Genomic DNA, 20443 nt, shown 5'->3' on the forward strand with positions numbered 1-20443 from the left:
AGTAGGTGTGTCAACTCAGGGTTCAACAGCGGTGCTGCTGAACCCTGACAGGGTCCTCTTCTGGGTTCCCAAAGAAATGCCACCCCACACCATGACTGACCCACCGCCAAACCGGAGGATGTTGCAGGCAGCAGAACGTTCTCTGTGGCGTCTCCAGACTGTCACATGTGCTCAGTGTGAACCTGCTTTCATCTGTGAAGAGCACAGGGCGCCAGTGGTGAATTTGCCAATCTTGGTGTTCTCTGGCAAATGCCAAACGTCCTGCACGGTGTTGCCTGCAAGCACAACACCCACCTGTGGACATCAGGCCCTCATACCACCCTCATGGAGTCTGTTTCTGACCATTTGAGCAGACACATGCACATTTGTGGCCTGCTGGAGGTCATTTTGCTGGGCTCTGGCAGTGCTCCTCCTTGCACAAAGGCGGAGATAGCGGTCCTTCTGCTGGGTTGTTGCTCTCCTACGGCCTCCTCCACGTCTCCTGATGTACTGGCCTGTCTCCTGGTAGCGCCTCCATGCTCTGGACACTACGCTGACAGACACAGCAAACCTTGCCACAGCTCGCATTGATGTGTCATCCTGGATGAGCTGCACTACCTGAGCCACTTGTGTGGGTGGTAGACTCCGTCTCATGCTACCACTAGAGTGAAAGCACCACCAGCATTCAAAAGTGACCAAAACATCAGCCAGGAAGCATAGGAACTGAGAAGTGGTCTGTGGTCACCACCTGCAGAACCACTCCTTTATTGGGGGAGTCTTGCTAATTGCCTATAATTTCCACCTGTTGTCTATTCCATTTGCACAACAGCATGTGAAATTTATTGTCAATCAGTGTTGCTTCCTAAGTGGACAGTTTGATTTCACAGAAGTGTGATTGACTTGGAGTTACATTGTGTTGTTTAAGTGTTCCCTTTATTTTTTTGAGCAGTGTATTACAAAACTGTTTTTGCTTTGTCATTATGGGATGTTGTGTGCTGAGTGATAATTTGTATTTAGTCCATTTTAGAATAAGGCTTTAATGTAACAATGTGGAAAAGGGGAGGGGTCTGAATGCACTGTAGCATTGGATTGCTTTGTTTAAAAATAACATGTATTTAACCTTTAACTAGGCAAGTCAATTAACACATTCTTATTTACAATGATGGCCTACCATATGTTGCTTTGAGCAACATCAAAGTGTTTTTAGGAATTTGCTATTTATGAAATAGGTTTATGGATCTTCTAATACAAAATAATTGTTACATATGACATTTATAGTCGTCACAATTTCAGAAAAGTATTTTATTTAAATTTTACAATCCTGTTTTTACCCCAACATGACATCTCCTATGCATAAACGTGACGACTTAATTTGAGAAAACAGCCTGTAAATAGTTTATTTTCTTGAGAAATTCACATTTCAGCCTTCCCTTTCTCAAAAGCCCAAAAATAGAATTTATAAAAGGCAAAACTCAACTTCTCTCGATTCCTTTTTCCAAAAATCTCTTTCAGGAAAGAACTGAAATGTCTCTCATGGACAACCTCCAAATGAACTAAATCACTGGAGACCGCTCATGATAGTTTAATCATACACAATTGATTCATCCATCTAACCACCAAGTTAAATTCACCAACAGCTTTTCAGAACATTCCAGGTTGAATGGTTGATGCATGCTTCATATTCTATGAAAAGTATTTCAGTAAACAATTTAACTTGGTATAAACGAGTAGTAAATTTAATGCAGTGTTGCAATCAGTGAATGAAGCTCTATTAAATCTTCCGCTGAAGTGTTACAAATTGCGCAATAAAAACGTAAAAGTAATTCCGATTGATGCGACATGTACAGCATTTTATCGTGAATGCAGTCTGTCAACGCGGGAACATTACCTTTACATTTTTATTCAACTCTCGCGCTGAACTTTTGAGATACGGATTGAACAGAGCCCTGAATGGCAGAATCAGGTTTTTAAACGGTCTTTTGGAAGCGATTTAAAATAACACCGAATAAAATTGAGTTGAACAGATTACTACATGCAAGGCTGAGAACTGTTGACACCCTTTTGAGTAAATATACAACGACTCAAAGGGAATTCTCCTATTTCTGTTCTCATCCTTCCACTACTAGTTCTACTTTGAAGGGCAATAGTGGCTGGTGCTTCATGGTATAGAAACCATGAACATCAAGCAGACTTCATGTCAACACAACTCTGCTTCTTTCAGGTACAAATCCTTTATTAGCTAATCTCACAAACATAATGCCCCATTGACGATGTGTTTCCTTTCACAGTTAAACTTTAAAATATTTTATTTGTAAAGAGAGAGGGAGGCAGAGACCAGTTCAATTGCATAGCAATTTAATCCAATGTCCAATAATGCCTCTGTCCCCATCAAAAGGAAGAGGCCATGTGGTCATTCTCAATCAGAGCGTTTTATCGACCAAAACGACATCAATAAAACTATTGATAATCACTCACTATCTCTAATAGTGAACTTAATCAACAGGCATCATAACATCTTAAAAGGAGCTGGCTGTCTGCTGGCTAGCAAGACAACTGTATGTCTCCATTCTAAACCACTATTTACAGTCAATTCAAGCAAGATGGGGCTTTTTTCACTTGTAACCAAATCCAATGTATGTTTGCTTGTTGTTGTTTAGTCCAAGGCTTCTATACTCCAGTTGGGGGCAGTACAGAGTTTGTTGTTGTTGTTTAGTCCAAGGCTTCTATACTCCAGTTGGGGGCAGTACAGAGTTTGTTGTTGTTGTTGTTTAGTCCAAGGCTTCTATACTCCAGTTGGGGGCAGTACAGAGTTTGTTGTTGTTGTTGTTTAGTCCAAGGCTTCTATACTCCAGTTGGGGGCAGTACAGAGTTTGTTGTTGTTGTTTAGTCCAAGGCTTCTATACTCCAGTTGGGGGCAGTACAGAGTTTGTTGTTGTTGAAACAGAAAGAAAAACAAAACCAACATGGGGAACATGCATGGAGCTTCCTAATGTAATGCCACATACTGAGTGTTCAGACAGGCACAGATCTGTGATGACTCCCTACTCCCCCCTAGTACACTACTTCTGACCAGAGACCATTATAGGTAGGGGGTTCTATTCCCCACTACTAGGGCTTTGGGCCAGAGTAGTACACTGTGGGGAGTAGGGTGCCATTAAACGCTGCCTATACAGACAACATCCTCCATTTTAGGAGCAGGGTTCTACTACACATCAATCTCTATCCACATCATGGAGTTAGGTCAGTCTCGGAATGTCAACAGCAGCACGTTTCTCCTCCCTCTGTCACTGCAGGTCTCGGTCTTCCAGGTACCTGTACTCAAAGGTGAACCCCTCCTTCTTCCTCTGACCCCACTTCTCATAGTCAAAGTAGATGTAAGTGCCCTGAGGGAGGAGGACAGTATTAATCACTCACTCTTTATGTTGGCTCATCATTGGCTCATTGTTCTATACAGACCCATGGTGCCTCCAACACTAACAGCACAGGAGGTACCAAGGTTCTACTGCACCTGTTCAAACTCATCAGTGATGGTCTTGGGTTCTTCGTGCCTCTGGAACCACATCATGTACTTGGTGTGGAACCTCCACGACTGCTTCTTCAGAGCCTTGGCTGAGAGGTACTGAGCTTTAGTGCCCTGAGAGAGAGTAAACGAGAAACACAGAAAGGAGTGAGCAATTGGACCCTACAGTGACAAAGCAAGAGCGGACAGATAGGGGATGGTGTGTGTTTTACCTCCAGGTAGTAGAAGATGAAGAAGAGAGTCTCTGTGGACAGTCTCTGGTAGAACTCTATAGAGTCTGAGTGATGGGGGGGCATCTGATGATGGAATGGCAGGGTGGGGCATGGGTTCCTCATCAGGTATTGCCTACAGGAGAGAGTAGCAGAGACAGGCATGTTTTTTTAATATCTCCTCAGAGAAAGCCCAGTGTCCCCAGTATTCCAGAGGATGGCGTTGTTACCTGATCCTCTCGGAGTCTGAGGGGTGCGGCATGTGTGTCCAAGCAGACTCCTGCATGGTCTGCTGGTACACCTGGTCCTTGGAGAGCGGAGTGGGACCCAGGGGACACACCCCCAGGGAAGGGGGGATGCTCACCTCCGACAGGGAGGGCTGGTGGGCCGCGGGCGTGCCGGGGGCAGCCGACGAACCAGAGAAGATGTCTGAGGAGGAGGAGGATTGGTTGAGTTACAGCTGGTGGGGATATCATCAACAGACAGACAATTAGAAATTATGTCACCTGCAACTGGCATGTGCTTTGTCAAATTGCATGAATGTTTATTTGTGTAATGCCTTAAAGATGTGATTTTAAACTTGTTAATTGAGTTGATTCTGACCTCTGTCTGTGAGGTGCAGGTTGGGGATCTCTCCATCCAGACCTGATCCCAATGCTGCTCTCTCAGCCATCGCCTTCAGAGAACTCAGAGGCTCCGGGGCCTGAGGGAGGGAGGGAGGAGAGATGGATGGAACACAGAGAGAGAGAGAGAGTGGGGTGAGGGGGAGTTTGGAAGAGCAAGGGGCAAAGATAAGAACAGAATTTATGAAAACCAATACACCATTCAACAGTTCTTCCACCATGAGATACTAGTAGAAGCCTGGTACCAGTCCACCATCCATTCCCTGTATGGTGTGAAGCAACACACTCCTACCTGCAACTAGAACCCCCACGGCCAGCCACAGTGACTGCACCAACAATGACCAAATAAACCTGCCAATTCAAGATCCCATGGAGTCCTTACTAATTCAACACTATACACAATCTTTACAAATACAGGCTCTTCAATCATATATCTTGTATGTTCTTGGTGTGTGGTGGAGGAACTAATCCAGCCACTTGGCAATGTCAATTTCCCTGTGACACAGATGTTTTTTTGGATAGCACTGATATCTGACTACCTCAACCTTCTTTCTATATTTTTGGTGTGTAAGCGTGTCTGTGTCAGAGTTAGAGATTGTGTGTATTTAAATCTGTGTCATCTTTCTGTTTCTTGTGTTAGTGGCTTTGTGGATGTGTTTAGAGTGAGTGTGTGCAAGTCGAGTATGAATGTGTATATTTCCGTGTGTGTGTGGGTCTCTACCTGACACTGCTTTCTCTTTCGTGTGTTAGTGGCTGTAGCCATGGCCCCTGGCGGCTCTGGGGCCTGCGCTGACATTCTGGTCTCCATCAGTATCTGACGGAGGTCTGTAGGAAGCTGGGGACAGAGGGCAGTCTCTACAGTTATTCTAACGTTATTACACTGCTATTATACATGTTAATTAACTAAGAAATAACAGAAAAAGGTAATTTAGGAGATGCTTCATCATTGGAAATCTCCTGAATAGCTGACAAAATTTTTTGTGAATGGTGTGGGAGTTTTTTGAATTTCTTTTTCTTTATGCTGAGAAAGTTTTGAAAATTGTGTTAATTTCTAAACTATCAGTATTTTTGTGAGTTTGTATGTTTCCAAGTTGTATTCGTATTATAGACAACCACGGTCAAAATGGCTACCGTGGTGGTTCTAGTGTTCACCAAACACTGTGTTCTCATACTGTTAAATGGCCAACTGTCTCCATCCCTCTGTTGAACTGTATAAAACCTCTCAGAGCCGAAGGGAAACAGTGGTAGGAGAGGAGGCCATTTAAGAACATCAGGACAAAGTGCTCATCTCTTAGCCTCACATCTGTCTGTCCTTCCCCTCTGTCTCCCCTCACCTTGAGGCCCTCAGAGGCCTGTGTGTAGGAGTGGGGTCCGTTGAGGAGACTCCCTCCACCGGGGATACTGTCGGAAAACGAGGGGGACGGAGAGCTGGGGGGCAAGGTGATGGAGCTGATGAGGCTGGGACCGTTGTCCATACTGAGGGAGAGAGAAGACATAAGGACATTTTTATCATCTAAAAAAAATGAACAAATGATTGTGGTCTTGGATGAATTTGATATCACTTACTGCTGACTGGCTGAGGAGGTCAGCGAGGAAGGCTGGCTGCTCTGTGATTGGCTGGGTGTGCTGAAGGCGGACTCTGCTGTGCTCTCTGCCACCACAGCACTGTAACCTGAGCCATGGGAAAGACGGTGGAAACATTACTACTAATGCTCAATCCCACATCCAGAAAAGGTGCATAAAGAAACAGACAAACCCAGACAGCCACACAGACAGTGAACATACTTGTGTTTCCGTTCTGCTTCAGTCCACTGGGCGGTCTGGCAGGGGCTGCGTTCGACCCAACTACTCCTCCGATTGGCCCCATGCTTCCTCCGTTTCCTCCCATCATCCCCACTGCCCCCCCCGGGGCAGCTCCAACTGGGCTGAGAGGGATCAGAGGGGGCCCAGGGATCACACTCTGCCCAGGCACCAGGCCCAGGATCCCCCCAGTCAGGGAGCCATGTGCTGGGCTGGACCCCAGCAGGCCCAGGCCTGTCCCAGCCCCGTTGGTGGTCACTCCACTGGAGCAAGAGGTGGGGATGGAGGAGCTCTCCACTGAGACACTGGACTGGGTAGTGGTACTCAGACCCAGGCCTCCCAACGAGGCTGCCTGGGCGTAAGGGGCATGGGTGGAACCAGAGAGCAGGCCTGCCATGGTGTTCAGAGAGGCAGACATCCCAGTCAGGCCCAGACCAGACATTGAGTTGGCACTGCTTGTCCCCGTCATGCCAACTTTACCCAGGCCCAACCCAAGGCCTAGGCTGGAGTTGAGGATATGACCAGGCGAGACCTGGGGCAGGGAGTTTGGGGAGGCTGAAATGGGTGTGGTGGGTGTGGGGAGAGAGGGGGCGGTGGAGAGAAGGGGGTGGCTGGGTGGGCTGGGGGTGCAAGGTTTAGTTTGGGGTTGTTGTGGTTGTTGCAGTGGCTGCAGGACTGGTTGCTGTGGAGGTTGAGGCTGATGTTGTACGGCGCTGCTGAAGCTTCCTATTAGACTGCTGCTTGTGGGAACCCCAGGGTTGCCTCCGACAATGGCAGCCATGGATACAAGAGAGGAGGAAGAAGAGGACCCGGAATTGGCGGACGAGGAAAAGGACAACAAGGAGGAAGGGCCGTTCTTCGCAGGAGACTGAAAATGACACAGCATCAGTTTAGTACAAACAGAACAGGGAAACTACATTTCTGAAGAAATCCAGTTCTCTATTGAGCTATAAATATATGATATTGTAGAAGCTCGGTCTCACCTGACTAACGTCACTGTCTGTCGACCGCCCTCTCTTCTTATCGTCCTCAGAGTTCTCCTGCAGAACACATGCAGTCACAAACAGTGCATGTGTAAGTATCAATGTACTTTTATGACACTGATCAAGTAAGTGATTGTAGTTTCTATACAAACAACCAATCAGTGAAGGCAGATGTGCTTACAGCAGTGCAGGTGGCCGGGGATGGAGGGATGGGGGAAGAGGAGGTGGTGGAGGTGGGAGTGCTGCTCGAGTGGAGGAACATCTCATCCTCTATGTTCCCCAAGCCCGTTGGAGAGGTGGCCACCAGCGCTGCAGCTAGAGGGGGAGAGAGAGGGAGAGAAAGAGTGAAGGGCATAAATCAGGGAGAAAAGGCTACTGGTTTATTTCAATGATAAGACTCAGGGGAAATCTAATATATAATGTTGTTTTTAACAATCATCAACATCCAGAGCCACAGAAACACCACAGATCAAGCTCTTCTAAACCGACAGTCAACCCAGCTAACAGATGTTGATTAGAGAACATCCATCCACCCAGACCCAACAGACGTTCATGAGGGACCATTCATCCAGACCCACAGCTGATAGCATGAGCATCATCATCATGATCATCCCAGGACTCGTCATCGAGCTCCTGGCTGTCCATGGGCGACTCACGGATGTCCTCCAGATCCAGGTCGTCGTAAATGAACTCGTTCTCCTCAAAGTCTGGGTCCTGTGACGACTCCATGTAGTACTCCACGTCGTCCTTGATCTTCTGGATGGAGTCCACCTGCACCGAGTCGTTGTCTAGCATGCGCAGGATGGTCTCCAGCATGCGAATGTGGTACCTATGCCTTTCTATAAACCTCTTTAGCTCCTCAATGCGATCCTGCTTCTACGAGACAGCCAGAGAAACAGGCACAGGTGGTTATAAACTGTTCAGGTGACTTTTGTAATGCAGGTAGAAGTCTTTCTTAGGCACAAATGGCGGATCAACTTGCCTTCCCCAAATCCTTTTAGGGGACTGCAAGACTGACCTTAGATCAGAGTCTAGGAGCAACATCATCCAACCCAATATCTGATTCATTATTATAAAACTGGGTGGTTTGAGCCCTGAATACTGATGGACTGAGAGCTGTGGTATATCAGACCGTATACCTCATGTGTGACAAAACATGTATTTTTACTGTTCTAATTACGTTGGTTACCAGTTTATAATAGCAATAAGGCACCTTGGGGGTTTGGGTTTGTAAGAACAGCCCTTAGCCATGGTATATTGGCCATATACCACACCCCGGGCCTTAGTGCTTAATTAGACTACATACACAGAAATAGTTAATGTATAGGGAATGAGATGGAAGGAGACTGACCTCTTTCTCTCCTTTCTTCTTCCTGGTTTGAATGAAGAGGGATTCCACCTCACTCTCAAACTGGTCCACCTGCATATTTAGAGTGTCTATCGTATTCTGGGGGAGAAAAAGAGAGAATGGGGGAAAAGAAGAACAGATCACCACCCAGAAAACAAGGCAGAGCCAGTGTGAACCATCCACCCGACCCATCGTTCAGGAGACACTACCACTATGCATGAGTCAAAATACCAATGGCCCAGAGGCTGTTACCGTTAGCCAGTTTCCCGTCTCTTCTTTCTCCCTCTGAGCTGGGTCCACTTTCAGGGCGAGCCCCAGGCCTTCTTTAGAGTAGGCCTTCGTCTTTGTCTCCCGCTCTACCACCTTAAACCGCTCCATTTGCTAAGGAGAGAATGTCAGATGTTATGTCAGTCAGGATCGCATACCCTCTCCATGAGCACTGAGATGAGTTGAAAGTAGGGCTGTGATGATACCAATAGATACCAATTTTTCCATGGCAAAAAATAAAAAATAAAGCAGACCAAACCCTTTGGTCAAATCAAATTTTATTTGTCACATGCACTGAATACAACAGGTGTAGACTTTTGTAAAATGCTTGCTTACAGGCCCTTGAAGAATAATAATAAAAATAGTAACACAGGAGGAATAAAATACACAAGAATGAAGCTACAGTACATGACCAGAAGTATGTGGACACCTACTCATTGAACGTCTCATTCCAAAACCATGGGCATTAATATGGAGTTGGTCCCCCCTTTGCTGCTATAACAGCCTCCACTCTTCTGGAAAGGCTTCTCACTAGTGTTGGAACATTGCTGCGGGGACTGGCTCCCATTCAGCCCAAAGGTGGTCGATGGGGTTGAGGTTAGGGCTGTGCAGGCCAGTCAAGTTCTTCCACACCGATCTTGACAAACCATTTCTGTACGTACGTTAATTTGTGCAAGGAGTCATTATCTTGCTGAAACAGGAAAGGTCCTTCCCCAAACTGTTGCCACAAAGTTGGAAGTCTAGAATGTCATTGTATGCTGTAGTGTTAAGATTTCAATTTACTGGAACTAAGGGGCAAGCCCAAACCATAAAAACAGCCCAGAACATTGTTCCTCCACCATCAAACTTTACAATTGGCACTATGCATTGGGGCAGGTAGCGTTCTCCTGCCATCCGCCAAACTCAGCAGATTAGTCTGTCAGACTGCCAAATGATGAAGCATGATTCATCACTCCAGAGAACGTGTTCCACTGCTCCAGAGTCCAATGGCGGCAAGCTTTACCACTCCAACCAACGCTTAGCATTGCACATAGTGATCTTAGGCTTGTGTGCGGCTGCTTGGCCATGGAAACCCATTTCAAGAACCTCCAGACGAACAGTTCTTGTACTGACGTTGCTTCCAGAGGTAGTTTGGACCTTGATAGTTAGTGTTGCAACCAATGACAGACGATTTTTATGAGCTACGCGCTTTAGCAATTGGCGGTCCCATTCTGTGAGCTTGTGTGGCCTACCTCTTCACGGCTGAGCCATTGTTGCTCCTAGACGTTTCCACTTCATAATAACAGCACTTACAGTTGTCCGGGGCAGCTCTAGCAGGTCAGAAATGTGACGAACTGACTTGTTGAAATGTCACTGAGCTCTTCAGTAAGCCATTCTACTGCCAATGTTTGTCTATGGAGATTGCATGGCAGTGTTCGACTTTATACACCTATCAGCAGCTGGTGTGGCTGAAATAGCTGAATCCATTCATTTGAATGAGTGTCCAAATACTTTTGTATATATAGTGCATATACAGGGAGTACCAGATCAATGTGCAGGGGTACAGTACAAGGTATTTGAAATAGATGTGTACAGAAAATGCAAAGTGACTAGGCATCAGAATAGATAATAGTAAGAATAATGAACAGAGTAGCAGCAGCAAATGATGAGTGTGAAAGTGTGTTATGTTGGTATGTGTGCGTATGTAGTGTATGTGAATGTGTTTGGGCTGTGTGAGTGTCAGTGTAGTGTATATACACTGAGTGTACAAAACATTAGGAACAGCTGCTCTTTCCATGACAGACCAGGTGAATGCTATGATCCCTTACTGATGTCACCTGTTAAATCCCCTTGAAATCAGTGTCGATGAAGGGGAGGGAGACAGGTTAAAGAAAGATTTTTAAACCTTGAGACTGATTGTGTACGTGTGCCATTCAGAGGGACAACAGGTAAGACAAAAGCTTTAAGTGCCTTTGAACAGGGTATGCTAGTAAGTGCCAGACGCACCGGTTTGAGTGCGTCAAGAACTGCAACGCTGCTGGGTTTTTCACACTAAAGGTTTTCCTGTGTGTATCAAGAATGGTCCCCCACCCAAAGAACATCCAGCCAACTTGACAACTGTGGGAAGCATTGGAGTCAACATTGGCCAGCATCCCTGTGAAACCCTGACACCTTGTAGAGTCCATGCCAGAAAAATGTAGGCTGTTCTGAGGGCAAAAGGGGGTACAACTCAATATTAGGAAGGTGTTCCTAATGTTTTGTACACTCAGTGTATAGTGCGTATATATAGTCTTGCGAGTGTGCAGTCAGTGCAAGATAATAATAGTTAACCAATAGCTACCCGGACTATCTGCATTGATCCTTTTGCACTAACTCTTTCGACCAAACACATACGCTGCTGTTACTGTTTATTATATATCCTGTTGCCTAGTCATTCAATAATTTCAAATATTTTACTAAGCTACAGTTCATATAAGGAAATCAGTCAATTGATATAAATTCATTAGGTCCTAAATCTATGGATTTCACATGGACTGGGCAGTGGTGAAGCCACAGTTGGGCATAGGCCCACCAATTTGGCAGCCAGGCCCACCCATTTGGCAGCCAGGCCCACCCATTTGGCAGCCAGGCCCACCCATTTGGCAGCCAGGCCCACCCACTGGGGAGCCAGGCCCACCCACTGGGGAGCCAGGCCCACCCACTGGGGAGCCAGGACCAGCCAATCAGAATAAGTTTTTCCCCATAAAAGGGCTTCAGTATTGACAGAAATACACACACCCCCCCCGACTTTGGTGGCAGCTTATGGTAGAGAATTTAATATTAAATTCTCTGGCAACCGCACTGGTGGACATTCCTGCAGTCAGCATGCCAATTGCACGCTTCCACAAAACTTGACATCTGTGGCATTGTGTTGCCTTTTATTGTACCCAGCACAAGGTGCACCTGTGTAATCATGCTGTTTCATCCGCCTCTTGATATGCCACACCTGTCAGGTGGATGGATTATCTTGGCAAAGGAGAAAAGCTCACTAACTGGGATATAAACAAATTTGTGCTCAAAATTTGAAAGAAATAAGCTTTATGTACATATGGAACATTTGTGGGATTTTTTACTTCAGCTCATGAAACAGGGGACCAACACTTTACATGGTGTATTTATACTTTTGTTCAGTGTATATGGTTGTACACATCGACCTCAATTACCTCATACCCCTACACATACTCATGTACATAGTTATTGTTACCTATTGTGTATTTATTCCTCATGTTATTATTTTTCTACACTTTCTCTCTGCACTGTTAGTCTACACTGATTGTTCACAAAGCATGTGCCAAATAGAATAGAGATTTGAGATAGGGTTAATGCAGATAGTCCATAGAACCATTTAATTAACTATTTAGCAGTCTTATGGCTATGGTCCTTTAAAACCCTGCTGTATGTAAAATATTGTGTGCTATAGCTTGGAAAATAAATAGAATGTCTCTGGACAACATAATGATATACAGTATATATATATTATTTTATCCGCTTCGTGTTTTGTTTCCTTGCCACGGTATCGCAACACTGGTATCGTCCTGGCTCTAGTTGAAAGGTAAACACAATATGGTGGAGACCTAATCGCCCTTTTCTTCTATCAGTGTTAAACAAAGAAGCTATTTTGGAGAGTATTACCGTCTCTATGACCTTGCGATTCTCCACTAGCTGCCTTTTGTCTTTGATCTCATTTGATGCCACCCATGTTTTTATCTGATCCCTCAATCGCTGCAGGAGAGATGACAAGAAAACAACAATTAAAACTTAAGTAAAGACCCATAGCTTTATCAGTGTGAGCAGACAACATGGGATATTAAGACAGCTTCATATATTTCTTACTATTAGTAAGCAATTAGTCTTACCTGTAGCTTTTTAATCTCTTTTTTAAGGTCTGCCTCATATTTTTCCTTTTGGTTGGCATTGGCTGCATTGTGAAGCTGTGAAACAAAGTGACAAAGATCAGTTTGTTTGATAGGAGACAAATCATTGTTTCATGCACAGTGAATATGCAATGCATAGTGTTAAGGAGTCCTCACCTTCTGCCAAATGTCTTCAAACTGTTCTACGCCTTCAGCTACCTTTTTCAAACATCTGTCAATTTCACCTGGGGAGATGAAAGAAAGAGGTCATTGTGAAAATATGCCAATCTATTTTACTGGACTAACATATTACATTGAATCTCAAAGATGAATCCAATCATTTAAATAACTGATAGTCGAAAGAGTGAGAGGTCAGTGTCCAGTCCATTACGTCCATCATCGCTCTATGCTACAGTTACCTTGGAGTTTTCTCTTATCAGCCATGGCTTCACTACGACAATGTCCTCATACCGTCTTTCATTGAGAGAAGGAGATAACAGATTAACGTTAGCTAAAAACAATGCAAACAGACTAAATGAACATTGATTGCATTTATCTAAGTTCCTAGCTAGCTTCTTAGCATCTAGTAGCTACAGATAATACAAACACGTGCAGCGAAATGTACCTAGGTTTAGCAAAGAATTAACATGCTTAATTTTAGCGTACACCACTATTTTCATCAATCGTAAAACAGTTCAATAGATGTCTCGCTGGAAATGTCAGTAACATTAGCCAGCTAGCGAACGTAGCCAATTCACATGCTGTTTTGCAGGTTTCGACAACTCATTCCAATGCAATTGCTATTCGATGCATTGTTATGCATGAAGTGTATATATTGCAATTATATTTTGGGCACAGTTGACGTTATGTTGGTAATTGTTATAATGCTAGCAAATGTAGCTAGCTACTGCAATCACAATGCTAGCTAGCTAGCAGGTAATTTATGAAAATGAGGGAAACTGTGTCAACCAGCTAAATTCACATTTGTTTTAGACATTTACCTAGGGTTTGGGCTTTTCGTTTGTCTCTTTCAATTAGAACTCAAAACTATTTCCCCAGTCTTCTTTACTTCCAATTTGTGTTTTCTTTTCGTCAATCTGGCTGTACAGTACACTAAAGATGGACGGTAGCTAAATCCCACCCACAAAATGTGGATTCCGCCCTAAACCCTACCTCCAAGCTATGATAGGACCAAGTTCTCCACCGTCGTTGGACAACTTCCGCAGGTATACTTTCCTGTGATTGGTTTATCAGATGATTGATGGGTAAATGAAAAATCTATAAAAACTGAATCCTGAAGTTCTGAATACATTTTTTATACGGAACATTTAGTAAGCGTCACGTCGACAAACAATCATAAAACATGTTCAGAGTATCCTGATAAAAGGTTCACATCAATACATGTACTGTCAATGTAACTTCTGCAAGGACCGGACCATGCATTCTCTACTCGATCAGAATCGGTGGGTGGATTACCAAGACCCTTCAGCCATTTCCACAGACCATAGTTGTGCATAAATTATAATCTTATCCACTATGTTTTTCATTACAGCCCTGGCTGTATGTGTTTCAGTGACATCACGTCTGGGGAAGTGGGAGGCCAAGCAACAGAATGCTGCTTCATTTCTCCTCCCACTAGCAACCGGCCATTCCCCTGGTCAGTGAGACAAAGCGGTTGGGCTGGGAAAGTCATTGAACTGCGTCTCTGCCAACATGGAGATGTCTGCTTCAGTCTGTGGAGAGGAGTTAAGATGGTGTTAACAGAACCATTGTAGGGAAACAGACTGACAGATCTGTCATCTGCCAGATTGGAGAACGCTGCAGTGCAATCTGTTCCATATGCACAGAATAGAATACGCAATGCACTGTCAGTGTAAAGGAGAAGCCGTCACCTTTCTCTGCACATATTCACCATTACAGTCTTTGTTCATTCATTTAGTTTGGGTGTACACGTTAATTTCACACTCAAGGTTTATGAGTGCGTCTCACACACCTGTGGGTCTTTCTCCTGTTTTGGAACTCGATGCCTCTTCTTCTTGGATCCCACTGTGGATTGGAAAGGGACAGAGGGGGAGGAGCTAGGAAGGTCATTCAGCCTATCATCTTCTACTCCAGGGCCGATGTCTAAATGGGCACCAGACTCTTCCTGAAACAACAACAGTGTTACTTTTAGTATAAAGATATAGTATATGGGGGAAACTCAGTTTCAGAAGAGTTCTCCAGTTTCATGCCAACAGAAACCGCCCAGTGGACATCTTCTACATCACCATCAAAGTTAATGGTGAAAGATTGAATAATGAATCGTTGTTACATTTCAATATACTATAACTGTATATCATGGAACTCTACTGGTTTATTATTAAATAAACACTTTTTCACTTTTTGAAAATCTCATTCTCACCTCAAGCGATATGGTGAGCTGTGCATTTCTATAGTCATCTCCATGGACGTCGAGGGTCTTCATTAGGAACCTACAGTAGGGAAGTTCAGTTGCTGTTGTAGTTGAGCTAGCCTGTATTTACAATGGAGAGGCCAATATACCATAGACTGAAAAGACATGAACCAATGAAAGGACAGACAGAGCTTCAGTCTATATATTACCTTCTCTCTTTCTTCATGCGACGTGTTAGTCTTTGTACCTGGTGAAGGCGACCAATGATCTTCTCATTCACCTGCAGAGAAAATGGTGAAAGGATTAGGGGTGCAAAGTTCCTGGAACAGTCAATAAATGCCCTGGTTTGCCCAAAATCCTGGTTGGTGGATTCCCAGAATCAGGAGGGAATAAGCAGGAAATCCAGAAACCTCCAACCAGGATTTCTGGAAAACCAGAAAATGTATTGAAAATATTGCAACCGTAGAAAGGATTCATTACCATGCATTTCTTTATGCCACATGTGTGCACTGGCATTACCAACAGCAAACTATATGTTCACAGATGCTCATCCATATAACTTGGTTCTTAAATAGAGCACTACCTGAAGATACGATAGTAAAGTCGCAATACAATTCCACACCTGGCAGGGTCGTACAATCACACACACAAATGATTCCCCACAGTCACTCACCTGTTCGATCTCCTTACACCTCTTGATCAAAGCCAGGTACTTCCTCTTCTCCAATTCTCTCCTCTCCTCCTGCTGCTGCTCTGGCCTTGCTCCTGACCCTTGACCTCTGCCCTCTAGCAACTCACTGACCCCAGGGCCAAGCTCTACCTAATGATAAAAACTGTCATTTAGCACACACCATTTTTGTTTCTTTCATCATTCCCCTCTAAGCAGGGACTGATTTAGACCTGGGACACCTGGGGTGTGCAATTCATTATCAGGTAGAACAAAAAAACAGCAGATTCTGGACCTCATTGAGTAAGAGTTGAATACCCCGGCTCTAGCACCATATTCCATTTCCAACCAACCGAGCCACTGGATTCATAATAGTCTGACTCAGAACTCTTACTTACCTCCCCTGGGCCCAGTTCCACCCCACCTGGCTCCAGCTCTGCTTCCAGGATGTGGCCCCCAAAGAGAGGCGGCAGGGCCAGGCCGGAGAAATCCTCCATCATCTGGGTGAGGGGTGGAAGGAGGAATAAGATCGTTCACCCCCTCATAAATCACGTCCTAGACGGTGTCACGAATCTACACTACATTTGACAAACAGGTAGGGTTCATTTATTGACTCAACCCGACAGCATATTTTCTTTAGCCCTACACTAAATTACGCCTCGTCCTATGTGGGGCTAATCTTTAGGAATGTTATAGCTAGTTACCATAATAAACGAATTGCTTGCAGACAGCGTTAGCTAATCAGCTACACCTTCCTCAACCCCAAATAAAACTACATTTAGGTGACCTAAGTTTGATTTGGTTAAAGAAATCACAACTCGTTAACGTGAGCTTTTCTTGAAAACGATTAAACCGAAATGACAACACATTCGACTAGCTAATGTTAGCCTAACTTGCTAACGACGTTACTGAAAAGCATCTAACATGCGCAGCATTTTTTAAAGATTTACGACTAACTACTGTATCTGGATGGTCTGACTGACACTTGAAACATATGTTTACCCGATCCATTGACCGCAGCGCTCAATGCATCACCGCAGATTTCACGCTGTCAAACAACCCTTTTGTGTTGTTGCAACTGGCGCAATAATTATACGACATTATGTAGACTACAGTTCCCATATTCCCCAGCCCGGCAATACTACAAACAGCAACATGGCTGGTGCTTGAACTTTTATCTATTAGCGAGCTAGCTGTTTCGTTTTATGCTTGATTCCTCTGTCAATCAAACACTGGTGTTCTGATAATGCTAGTGTATGATTAATTGTAAGCTAAATATTGTATTCAACTCTAATTTAGCATGCATATTTTAATTTACCATGCCAACGAAATGTGTGACCTTGGACCAACATAGTGTTAGCCGATTTGTTTTAGCTGCATGTCGCGTCTCCACATCATTCTTTACCTAACCTTTTTTTAGGTCAAAGCTCAAATCAAAATGTAGTAGTTTGATCATTAAATATCTCCAATCTTAATCGCTTGCATTCCACAGTCCACTGCTCTCTTCTGACTGAGCTGAGCGAAAACCTGGGCCACGTTCAGTTGTCGAACTTTGCAGATAGAAATCCCATTAATTAGAGCTGATGTGATTCTTATTCTACATGTCAGAGAGGCATGTTTGTTGTATATAGAAACACGTATTTCTATCTGAACGTTCCCAAACGTTGTGTCCTGCGTACCCTGGTGTAAACAGAGCAGTTGGATAGAGTTGATCTTCTAGCTTCATCTTCAGTATTTATCTGCGCAATGCTGTCATGTTTACAATACTGTATAGACTCAAACTAATGGGTATATGACATGTAGTTTCAAGTTATATAAACCCAGCTATCTATTTGTACCTAGCTAAATCCTTAAAACATTAATCAATCACTGGATCATAGATCATAACACAGTGTGCATTTGTCCCACTGTAACATAAATGTCTGTTTGCTTCTCCTGCCAGGAATTGGTGCCTTCCTGAAGAATGCATGGAATAAGGAGCCAGTGGTATTGGCCGCCTGTGCAATTGGACTTCTCGGTCAGTACATCTCTCAAAGTATACATCCCAGGTTGTAATGCTCATATCTTACAATATGCTAAATTCAACTGTAGTTACACCTTATGGATTCTGACATTACATGATACACATCAAATAAACTTGTGTGCACTGCCCTTCAGCTCTCCCTGAATTGAGTTGTGTGTTCACTTTGTGTAACATATCATTGATATTTCATGTATTTCTTCCCAGCCGTTACTGTTCCATTAGTGAGTCCCTTAACGAAGTACTCAGGTATGATGAATGCAGCTGTGCCATACAACTACCCAGGTAAGCCATTAAACCATTATGCAAATAATTAATTCTGGCCCTAGACAGTTGATGGCATAAACAAACCCTTTTTCCTCTCTCCCCCAGTCCCTGTGCGAAACAATGGCAAGATGGACGATGTCCCCAGCCATCCTTGTGACCCTAAAGGACCAAACCTGGACTGGATTAAAAGCCTGTAACCGTCCACATTCTCTTCCCTGTACAGACCACAGCCCGTTGTTCCTGTCTCTCTGTGTCTGCTTCTCAGTAGATGGCTCTCAATAAAGATTATTTATTTAATACCACCAACTTTGCTCTTGGATTCTGTTGGGATGTTTGATGTCAATATGATTTGGCCATTTTATGAATATTGTAGAATGTGTATTGTATCTTGAAACACAATACATATTTTCTTTTAAATAAAATTACTTATTCAAAAGGTATTCACAACCTCATTGGATTAATACACCCTTGATTCAATTCAGAAATTAATGTTAGGAAACCTACTAATATACAATGTATACTGCATTAACCTATTATGTACATTTATACAATAGGCAACAGACATTAGAACTACAAGCTACTAGCCCTACACACACTTCAGACATTACACAAGAAATGTCTGGCAGTCAAGTGGATTTGAGATGGTGGATGACCACAAAAAAAGGGGTGGGAATTTAGAATTTTAAATGTGGCTTTGACATCCAGAAAATGTATTTAAAAATCAAATCAGATTACAAAGCCCTCTGATATCATTCCCAATTTGGGAAGTATTGGTTAATTATGGCACCTTTGGTCTGTGCTTTGTGTCCATAAAGCTCTCTGCTCTCTTATCTATTGGTCTCCTGGGGGTGTCTGTGTTCAGGTTACACCTCTTCCTCACAGGGCTGAGGACCCCTTTATAAACCAACCTCAGGTCACTGAGGAACTCACATAACTCTTGGCAACACAGAGAAAGCTTGAAATGAACACCTGCTCCAAATCTAGAATCTCCAATCACTTGTTCTCTTTTCTCCTGGGATATGATGTGGAAAGCAGTGGTACTAGCGTGTATCTGCTGGTGGCTGAGCTGCAGGCGATAGACAGAAAAACATATAGAGTGTCGCTGTGTGGTTGACAGTTCATTCCAGTGGTCATCTTCACCTGTGGAGGAAGACGGTCACTCAGTGCAGATGAGGCATGCTGCTGGCTGGAGAAGCTTTATCTCAGCTGGCTTATAGCTCAGTGTTTCTAAGTGTTGCACATTTTATTCTAGCCCAGAACTAATACACCAGATGCAGCTAATCAGTGGCTGTAAATGTTTAGTTGAGTAGCTGAATCAGGTGTGTTGGGCTGGAACAGAAGTGGTGCAACTCTGGTGCCTGGAACTGGAATACAGTATCTGACTGTACCTATTAGTGGAACTGGAATACAGTATCTGACTGTACCTATTAGTGGAACTGGAATACTGGAATACAGTATCTGACTGTACCTATTACATCCTGTTAGACAGTTAACTGGTGTGATGAAAGAAGTTTGAATGCCGATCCAGCTAGTTTTTAGTTACGGAATTATAGCAATCTTTGAGTTTTGAGCAGCATGAGAAACAGTCGAGATGCTACACTGTATTTCAGGAGACTTCCCTCAAGACCCCTTCAGCTCCCATGATGAGGACTCATCTGAAGGCTGGATCCCAGACTTGGCCCCACGGGGTCCCTTCCAGCAGGCCACCTCCTTGGGGGCCCCTGGCTGGTCCAGAGAGTTCCAGGAGGCTGGGATGTTCAGCAGTCCAGTCCACACCCTTATCTCAGAGGAGGTGCTGGGGGCTCTTCGTACATCTGACTTTCTATGTTTCCCCACCAGCCACATATATGGCCACACTTATTAAGAATTAAATCTGTTTATAAAATACATTAAATAGATTACATTAGAAAAATGTTGTTGTCCATGCAATGTGGAAATGTTATTTTACACCTAAAAACATAATCGGCATCGGAATGCTTTATCATCAAGAACATAGACAACTGGGGCCTCCCGAGTGGCGCAGTGGTCTAGCTGCCTAGCTGTGCCACTAGAGTCCGGGCTCTGTCGCAGCCGGCCGTGACCGGGAGACCCATAGGGCGGCGCACAATTGGACCAGCGTCGTTCGGGCTCGGGGAGGGTTTGGCCGGCAGAGATGTTCTTGTCCCATTGCGCTCTAGCGACACCTGTGGCAGGCTGGGCACAATGCACGGTGCAGTATTACCTCCAACACATTGTTGTGGCTGGTTAAGCGGGTAATTGTGACAAGAAAACGGGAGTTGCAGCGATGGGATAAGACTAACTACCAATTGGATACCGTAAAATCAAAAAAAGACTATTGAAACTATTGCCTACAGTAAAATTGTACTAATTATGTGCATAGGGTCTTATGGATTAAGGAGTATAAGGCATTTGTGGCCACTCAATTCCACTGAAGCTGAGGAGATTTTAAATCAAATACCAGCTAAATGGTTTGGTTGTTCAATGCGAAGATGAACA

General features: G+C 44.1%; 3 protein-coding genes across 9 annotated transcripts; 1 reads left to right on the forward strand and 2 right to left on the reverse strand.

The window, feature by feature from the left end:
• Positions 1–2317: 2317 nt before the first annotated feature.
• On the reverse strand, positions 2318–13919 carry cnot3a (CCR4-NOT transcription complex, subunit 3a). 5 transcript variants are annotated; one of them, XM_052507438.1, is made up of 19 exons: positions 13775–13919; positions 13021–13075; positions 12779–12846; positions 12605–12679; positions 12381–12470; positions 8715–8843; positions 8466–8561; positions 7693–7990; positions 7296–7429; positions 7115–7171; positions 6117–6999; positions 5898–6003; positions 5666–5807; positions 5053–5166; positions 4312–4411; positions 3939–4137; positions 3712–3844; positions 3488–3613; positions 2318–3362 (listed from the first exon to the last, which is right to left on the reverse strand). In XM_052507438.1, exons 2-19 carry the CDS (start codon positions 13043–13045, stop codon positions 3264–3266), a joined length of 2874 nt encoding a protein of 957 aa, XP_052363398.1. In that variant the 5' UTR covers positions 13046–13075; positions 13775–13919; the 3' UTR covers positions 2318–3263. The 5 variants fall into 5 exon arrangements, with proteins under 5 accessions (XP_052363398.1, XP_052363400.1, XP_052363401.1 ...); XM_052507440.1 differs by lacking the exon at positions 13775–13919 and adding an exon at positions 13603–13768 and having other exon boundaries at positions 7693–7984; XM_052507441.1 differs by lacking the exon at positions 13775–13919 and adding an exon at positions 13603–13768 and having other exon boundaries at positions 7771–7990.
• tfpt (TCF3 (E2A) fusion partner) lies at positions 13894–16812 on the reverse strand. 3 transcript variants are annotated; one of them, XM_052507442.1, is made up of 7 exons: positions 16663–16812; positions 16059–16160; positions 15667–15813; positions 15203–15273; positions 15003–15072; positions 14595–14647; positions 13894–14334 (listed from the first exon to the last, which is right to left on the reverse strand). In XM_052507442.1, the coding sequence occupies exons 1-7, from the start codon at positions 16669–16671 to the stop codon at positions 14148–14150; spliced, it is 639 nt and encodes a 212-aa protein (XP_052363402.1). In that variant the 5' UTR covers positions 16672–16812; the 3' UTR covers positions 13894–14147. The 3 variants fall into 3 exon arrangements, with proteins under 3 accessions (XP_052363402.1, XP_035623187.2, XP_035623188.2); XM_035767294.2 differs by having other exon boundaries at positions 14595–14747; XM_035767295.2 differs by having other exon boundaries at positions 14981–15072.
• Positions 16687–18249, forward strand: ndufa3 (NADH:ubiquinone oxidoreductase subunit A3). Its single transcript, XM_035767960.2, has 4 exons — positions 16687–16822; positions 17603–17677; positions 17888–17965; positions 18053–18249. The coding sequence occupies exons 1-4, from the start codon at positions 16687–16689 to the stop codon at positions 18142–18144; spliced, it is 381 nt and encodes a 126-aa protein (XP_035623853.1). The 3' UTR covers positions 18145–18249.
• The last annotated feature ends 2194 nt before the right edge of the window (positions 18250–20443 follow it).

The sequence above is a fragment of the Oncorhynchus keta genome, unplaced genomic scaffold (assembly GCF_023373465.1).
Source record: "Oncorhynchus keta strain PuntledgeMale-10-30-2019 unplaced genomic scaffold, Oket_V2 Un_contig_29555_pilon_pilon, whole genome shotgun sequence".
NCBI classification, from domain to species: Eukaryota; Metazoa; Chordata; class Actinopteri; order Salmoniformes; family Salmonidae; genus Oncorhynchus; species Oncorhynchus keta.